Source organism: Habropoda laboriosa, unplaced genomic scaffold (genome assembly GCF_001263275.1).
Source record: "Habropoda laboriosa isolate 0110345459 unplaced genomic scaffold, ASM126327v1 scaffold134, whole genome shotgun sequence".
NCBI classification, from domain to species: domain Eukaryota; kingdom Metazoa; phylum Arthropoda; class Insecta; order Hymenoptera; family Apidae; genus Habropoda; species Habropoda laboriosa.
Window position 1 is genome coordinate 1377270 of NW_017100266.1, and position 8610 is coordinate 1385879.

At 38.2% G+C, this 8610-nt stretch overlaps 1 protein-coding gene across 2 annotated transcripts in view; it reads right to left on the minus strand.

Annotated features, from left to right (window-relative positions):
- Nucleotides 1–2547: 2547 nt before the first annotated feature.
- The window catches only part of LOC108573371 (midnolin-A-like), a 12556-nt gene continuing 6493 nt past the window's right edge, over nt 2548–8610 (minus strand). The window contains exons 3-5 of one of the 2 annotated variants that reach the window (XM_017935805.1): nt 4512–5570; nt 3856–4192; nt 2548–3662 (exon numbers count right to left, since the gene is read on the minus strand). In XM_017935805.1, the coding sequence (XP_017791294.1) occupies nt 3406–3662; nt 3856–4192; nt 4512–5570 (1653 nt within the window). In that variant the 3' untranslated portion in view covers nt 2548–3405. The remainder of the gene's footprint in view (nt 3663–3855; nt 4193–4511; nt 5571–8610) is intronic. The other variant, XM_017935807.1, reaches the window with a different exon arrangement.

Consider the following 8610-nt stretch of genomic DNA (forward strand, 5'->3'; position numbering starts at 1 on the left):
GTCGCAGGACATTTGTGTATTAATGCACTTGCAAAGTACAACTGCACCTTTCTTTTTTTAATGGAACTGTATAATGTTTCTTGCATAAATCGATTCTCTAGATTATTCTGCATATAAAAGTGTAATGGTGATATGATGATCCTAAACAGTTTACAAGATATTTCAATTTTCTTAGTAATACGTTTCAAGAAAATAACTTCAAGCAAATTGAGTTGCAATTTTCAAAAATACGTGTCAGTTGACTTAACACGATCGGGATATGTATTCCGATAGAGACTTGTAGCACATTTTAAATTCCGACAGCATTTAGCAAAGATAAATATCGTATCGACTTTTTCAGAGCTTTAGAACGACATGATTCTGTACTGAATGTATGCTTCAATAAGACTGATTTAGAAGTTTCAGCTGGATATCTGCCATTGTGAAATTACTTATTGTATACAAACATTACGCAGGTATGATACTGAGCGTTAACAAGGTCGTAGATATATGAAAACGCTTAAAAGTACGTATTACTGAGGAAGTTGAAATATCTCGTAACCTGTTTAATTTAGGATCATATCACCATTAGACTTTTATACGCAGAATGATCTAGAGAATCGATTTATGCAAGAAACATTATATAGTTCCATTTAAAAAAAAAAAAAGGTGCAGTTGTACTTTGCAAGTACATTAATACACAAGAATACATAAAAATCGTATAGAAATGTAAAACACAATACCATTTAATTTTGTCCTGCGACATTTTTTTGTATCTCTAACAGTTTTAAGGATATAGCTTCGCCCAGTTGTGTGGAACACCCTGTATCTATGTAAGAGAATATCGAAGTATATCGCTTCTAGCCAAAGTAATATAAAATATCACATTCACCAAGTAAGTTACGAAGTTTTAAATAATAAAAAGAAAGAAATGATCGATTGATCATTAAGAATAGTTTTTCATTGTAAAAAACATGTGCCAGGGTAAAACTATGTAAACGAAACAAATTATTCTTTAGTACAGATTTGTATTGCTGTATTTGCATTTAAGAGCAAAAAAAAAAAAAGAAAGCGCAATAGTACTAGAAAAGTTGGCACATATAATAATTTTCAAATAAAATATAGCGGTCCAAGTTTAGGTATTTAACAAACAAAATATACCATTATTCTGCCAATTATACATTTTACATATACTTTTTTAAACGAAATTGCACAATTCCAACTTTATCTCCTTGCATTTTAAATAAAAATTCAATTGTGAATTTTTTACGCCTAATATAAACATAATACATTGTGATAATTGAATTAATTAAAAACAATGATAATTTCTTTTCTTATAATAATGGTTGTTTGTTGTCGCGAAGTCGGTGTTGCGTGTAAGTAGAACAATTTGTTAGCGTATAATCTATGATAGCGTAATTTTTAAACGTCGGATAAATTTCTATACAATTTTATGTGAGTTCAGACATAATTTAAATAAACAATTTAAAAATGAACAACTTTAATCAAATTTCATATTCTTTTTTCCCTTAAGGTTGCTTAAATCATATATCTGATGATGATGATGATGATGATGATGATGATGATGATGATGATGATGATGATGATGATGATGATGATGATTAATAATAATCTAGAACGAAACAGTATCGGCAATTTCTTTTTTTTTTACACAGGCAATAAACAGCAATAACAATAATAACAAACACTCAACAGATGATGTCACATTCAAACAAGACTAAAGATAGACTTCCTTTTTTTCCTTAGCTTAGCAAGCAATCTTATTTATTTTGGTACTCGATAAAATTCGATAATCATATGTTACAACATTGAGCCAGTTTGCAAAACTGTAGCAGTAGTAATGATAATAATAATAGTAATATTTTTTTTCCTCCTAAGTAACTTAAACGCAATATACTATTATTAGATAATATTATATTATTTTAGTACCTAGTAAAACTTAAATGAATTTTGGCGTTGGAGCCATGCGATAGGATTATCTAAACTCTAACTATAGGACCATTTATCCACGTGCTTTGAGTTCATCTTCTTTTTTTTTCTTTTCCCTCGTCAAAAGACAGATATATGATAATCCTTGGATTAGAGCAACCAAGCTTATTACGACTCAATGTTTTCAAGTTAAAAATTCAGTCTGTTTGAAGAATTTTTACATGTACCAGAACTGATATGAGATTGTTTGGTGTCCAACTGATTGATCAATATCACATATGACTTCGGACTTCACTGATGCGTAGAAAGAAACAATGTCATTGTAACAAGACACTTTTTTTTTATTCCACTGTTGAAATAAGGAAGCCTTTTCCTGTTGTATGGTAAACTATTACATGTTTGTTGGCAAGAAGTTTGCGTGAACCTTAGTGGCATCACAAAGTGCACTTCTTGTATGCAGATCAATCAATCAGTTGACAACAGACGCACAAATATTTCCACTTGGGGGGAAAAAAAAAAGAAAAAGAAAGAAATCTTCCCTCTTCTTGCAACAACTCCCAAAAGTTTCTCATTTGTGAGTAAACAGTTGTAACATTGCTTTTTTTTAACAGTCTTCCCTGCACTTTGCCAAAGCATGTGTGAGTTTAAAATTATCTAGTCGTGTCTACTAAACTTGAGTATACGTCGACACTGACAGAATCGATACTTAACAATCGGAGTGATGACCCTTCTCTCTTTTTCTTGCAGCGTGTGTCACCTCCTCTTCATTTCGAATTTTTTGTAGATGGTTACCACATGCTGGTCACACTGATTCATTCGTCGAGTGCAATTATTGTCAGCTACGATCGAGTCCTGAGTAATTAGCCAAACACTGTTTTTTTTTTTGTTTAATGCGGTTTTAATAACCATTTTTTTTTCTTTCATTATGGTCAGAATTTTCTCTATTTTTAAATACGTTATCATAAAAGTTTCCAGTGAAGACGTGTACACATGTTTCCCGCGAAACTTTTTCTTCTTCTATTCGATTACTCCCTATTTATCGTGCCTTAAACTCTGCACGCGTTTCGTTATTACGGATATTGCTAAATTTCCACCACTCTTCTTTCAAACACCATACCACGGTATATTTCGGATCGGAGGTACACGGAGGCAATACTAAAAAAATTACGCGTATAGATCGTCGCTTGTACACCGATTATAGTATATTATTCCATCGTGACAAACATACATAGTTCCGATCAAAATAAACTTTCCAGACATAAACCTCAATTCTTTTTATCGAACGTAACGAAGTGCCTTCAAGCAACAATTAACGGAACTTCCTGGTGGTGTGAACAAGCGCGTACGCGGTGTAAAAAGCGATCGAATACCCCCTCCTTCCCCTTAATCTTGAATAAATCAGTGCGCGCTAGTTGAACTCATTTTTCTTTTAATATACTACTACAACATGTCAATGGTCGACGAGTGACACGATGTTCAGGCTACGACCGGTTCAGGACTGCAAGGTTGCAGTTCTGGTTCGTTTTGAGGCTCTGTCGTGTTCGTGGCGGCGGTGCTCGGTGTATTTGGATCGTGATTCGGATCCGGATCCGGCGTGACCGCCGCCCATTGTCTGGTGTACGGTGCTGCCCTCGCCTGTCTTCTGGCTTTTCTCTTGGCGCGTCGTTGCTCCATAACCAAACGCAGCCGTCTCATTTTTCCCTTAGTAGCTTCGTTCTCCTTCGACAATTCCTCTGTTAATAGAGATTAATTAGTATTTTCTTAGAAATAAGTTTATTTTGAAATTTAATAACATCCTTCACTTTTAACTTGTCAACTGATTACTCATTCAATTGTTCGTAATTTTAATGCAATTTAACCGTAGTTAAAATTTGAAACCAGTTAACAGACGAGACGTGCAAATATCAGATATAAAAAGATTAATACTAGTTGAGTATCCAGGGTTAGAAGAATCATGGCAACTAATGGGCGTAGAGGCACCATTCACTGTGGTTGTAGTTCCAGTAGAGGACGGAGAAGCTGAAGACTGCTGGCGACCACTAGAATGCCTGTGATGATGCATGTTACGACGTGCGGTGAAGGAAGGTGTGGAGCACAGCAGGTCATTGAGAATGTAAATAATAGTGCTTATATCTCGCTTTGGACGCCCGTGTTTGTCTTGTAGAGCTGGATTCAGGGTCCCACTGAACGTACCAGAATACACACCTTTTCCATGATGATGCATACTCTCTATTATTGCACCTTGCCTGTGTCTTGCACTCTCCTGTATTTAGAAAATGAAGCTTAGTCATTCTTTTCGATGAACAATGTTTTTAATATTAAAGTAACGTTGATTATACTGTCATGTATGTAAACACTGGACAATTGTACTCAACTATCATTAACTCAAGAATCAAAGAACAAAAGAATACATGCTTAAGGACCTAAGAGAGCACTCAAATTTGTACAATTCAATGAACTAGACATAATTATAAAGTCACTGTTCCTTTGCTTTACGCGTCTCTTAGGACCTTAACAGAGACTGCTCTATGTATACAAAATATTGGTACACAGGGGGAACTGGCATCGGTAATAATGTATACCTCTGCGAGGTCGACCCGCGAGGTGAGTACCTCAGAGGAGAGCTGCTTCAATTTCTGCGTCAAATTACGAGAAGCCTCTGCAAGCGCCCTGGTGTCCAGAGTTGCAGCCTTCTGTTCAGCCAGCCAGGATGTAGGGCTCTGGGGACTCGAGTCTCCATCAATTGTGTTACTCCTAGACGTATCACTATTCGTAGACTGCTGGCTATGGTGGTGAACAGTGCACAGCTTCTTCCTGGGTGGGGTAATATCATAGGGCACAGAGTCTATGCATCCATGACTGGTGGAGGTAGATTGTTGCAGATGGTCCACAGAATTGGAGTTTGAAGTGGATGACTGAGTGGTGTTTGAGGAGCCACTGGACTTGTTCCTTGAATGGTGATGATGATGGTGATGATGGTGATGGTGGTATAGGTTGTGATGGTGGTGATGGTGATGGTGGTACAGAAGGCAAGACTGACAGGTGCTGGAAGTGCCGTTAGGCGACACAGAGCCATGGTTGTTGCCAGTACGTGCTGTCTGTGACTGACTATTGCAAAATGACGAATGTGGTGGGCTAATGGGCGAGTAGGAGGACGTAGAGGAGACGGATGAGGCAGTAGTGGCACGACTGGAGCATACTGGGCTGGTTGTCGTAGTGGCTGTCGACAGGCTGGTGCTACAACTGGCCGCTGCGGTCAGCGCTGATACCAGGCTACTTATTAGAGACGACGTTCTCGCGGCTGCTGTGCCATTTTGTAATTTACTGCTCGTACTGCTTGTAGAGCGAGCAGCTAAAACAGTGGACCGTCTGCTCTGCAGGGAAGTCGATACGTGGCTACTGGGTAAATTTGACCCATTGGAGCTGTTCCCACCAATTGTCAACCCACTGTTGTTACTGGTGTTCTGATTGGCCGTGAGTGAGGATGCAGTCACCGTGGATAGTTGTAGCTGTATCAGCATCATGTGATCTCCTAATCGCATAGTGAGATTCAAAGGAGCCTTCCCAGACAAAAAGTCGTTCACCTGAGAGTCGTTAAGGCTCTCCAAGGCTTGCATTACACTCTGTTCAGGTCGTTGTGCCTGGAAAAATTTATGCTAATTAGAATCAAGAATATATAATTAGAATTTGGTTGGTTTTAATTGTTGGAAGGGTACAAAATTAAATCTGCAGATGGTCACTTTCGTTATCGCAATACACTGGCATAGCTATTTCTATACATAGACAAATAAGTCTGCCGCCAAAAAAGTGTGACACGATTAGACCAAGTGTTTACTGCTAAATGCCATTTGAATACTTTTACGGGATAAGTGACGATACTTTGAAGAAACATGAGGGGGAAGCCGTACAATTAGGAACGTCGGATTAACCTAACCGACTCTCTCAGCTTGGACAATTCTACGTCTCCTGTTTTAGCAACCAAATCCATCGTGAACCTTCAGCAGCTGGAGGAATTAAGAGGCTATAAATAGTACAGCCTGGAAGAAGATCAAGAACCTAATACATCATATTTCTTAGACTATACAGGCTCCTTTCGAGCGATTAATACTTCTTGTACGGTTGTATCTACTGAAAAATCCCTATCATCCTCAAAGACTGGGCGAAAGTCGATAACCTTTTTCATGATATGCCAGCTTCTATTCATACAGGGAAGATGAGGTTGAATCGATAAGCCTACCAGCGAGAGATGGAAACGCGAGAAGACCTGCAGAAGAGAGGAAACCTCGCGGAATCTCGGCTCAGACCTTAGACGGCACAGCTAGGCATCCCTCGGTACACCTAACGGACTTCCTTTCACCGAGGGTCGTCATATATTCGGTAATTCGATTTGCTCGCTCGTTCTTGCTGGGAATCTGGGCTTCGATGAATGGACCTGCTCCGCCACATGAATCATGATGTAATGTTTCCTCCACGAGTACTCACCTCTCCACAGGTCTATTGAATCAAGATATGTTTTCTCTTTTTCGTCCTAAAAAAACAGCGTTTAATTCAACTAAACATTAAATTTATGACAAAAAGGTGACATACGGTTTTCTAATCTGTTAACTGAGTTCGGTTCTCGAACGGAAATTAAATTTCTCGAATGTGTTCGAAAATCACTCCACTCTGAATTATTGCTATACTCTATGAAAATAGAAATCATAGAGATACATTATTGAAGATATAAAAGGTTACTACCCTTAACCAAAATAAAGGAATATTTTTTCTGAAAGCGTTGAAAAATATTCTGTACAAATTTTAAGTTCTAACTAACCTCTGCGTTATTAAAGACGTTATAAATCCTGTAGAATTGTACATACAGAATATTTTTTAATTATTTAATTTCTGAATAATTTCGAAGTCGTTGAAAACTTTACAAGAAGGTCAATAGAGGTTCAAGAACCACTGACAGAGCTGCAGAACGTTGTGAATCTCCACCACTGGTCACCGAGAAGGCCGATGGCGCCACACTCGGAGAACAACCTGCTATCAGAGGCCAGTGCACATCACAAATATCGTAAATATGTACCACGATTGTCATCCCTCCAGATGCGACTACTTCTTCCCTTGTCTGCCGTGTGACACCAGGGCAAGTCTGAGCGAACAGTTGTAGCTCATGCTGCAGGATAAGGAAAAAGTACTATGAAGCGAGTGGGGGGGGGGCTCGGTTACAGCAGAAAGCTTACGATTCATGATACACACCACGTGTCAACTGGAAATACTAGTAAAGATGCTAAGTAGAACGTGAACGATGAATTACGCTGATGCAAATTGATCTAATCGCTTTTGGGAGTGTCTGAAAGCGAAAAGGTCTAGGTTAGGATCTATACGGGAGTCGATGTAACGATACGATGCAGTTTTTCCAATTACTATCCGCCTAACCTCAAATCAAACCAAGAAGTCGCCTTTCTTTCTCGGGATAGCAACTGAAATACTGACTCTCACTTGAATACAACTTTCCAAAAGGTGCATCATTCAGAATTTCTCTATGATCTATACTAGCATCAGTCGTTTTCTAACTCTGTTGACCAGAAAAAGTACGACGAAGTAATAATTCGTGTAACTATCTGTGACTGCGAGATAAGGCTAAATCGCGACCTTATGACTCTTCTTTCTATCGCATATTGAAAGGAACATGACATCATCGCATTCCTACGGTGTTCATTATTCAAAGCGGCGTTTTTCTGCCTCCACCCTCACTCGGCAACGGGTTCGCGACAATTAGTTGAGTCAACTGCAGCGAAACGATACACCAACGTGGGCTCTAGCCGTCCAATTATCACTTAATACCATTTTTAGACGCGGCAAGAGCCGAACAATTTCCATAACCGATCAATAAAACTTCTACGGCAGAGCAGTAATCGCCAGAAATGCCTATTAAACTTTGAACCTGTTTAGTAGAGTCTCAATGCTACGGTACAGTCCCCCACCTACACACTGATCGATTTCGCTTTTCATTCTCCACCCAGTCAGAGAATCTATACATGCGTACTTACATGCACATTCACGAGGCTGTCTCACTTTTCGAATTACGATTCCTAACTTAACGTGGTTGAGAAACTTTTTCAAGGCTTTTTCATGAATAAGGGTCAAGAATATCTACTACGTTGACTTATGAATGAACCGTTAACGTAGTACCGCGTCTTTGCGGGTACAGTAGCCATTTGACAGTAACCATTTGTTAAATAAGTTATCATGGTGTATACTGTGAGTAAACTATATATTAACATTCTCTGAATACTTGAACCGATTAAATTAGTAGTTTTTTAAGATTTTCACACCTGAATAAGGAGTAGCTAGAGGTCATTTCAAAAGTGGCATGGTTATGCGATGCAATGCACTTCAAATGCACGTAATTTTCTTCATTTTTCGAATTTCGTGAAAGTATTATTCTATACATTTAAAACTATTGATTGATGAAAAAAAAGAAAGTAAAATGTCAATACAAAAATAAAACAGTTTATTGCATCTATTGTTCAACCTGGACTGTTGGGTTATGTATTTCATACAATGAATCCTACATAAATTATTAATGATTCTAAGCTTAAAAAATACACAATTCTTGGACCTAACTTTGTCACTTTTAATTCATGGTTAAAGGCTACATAGAGAAGGAATGAAGAGGTTTAAGATGCGTGTCGA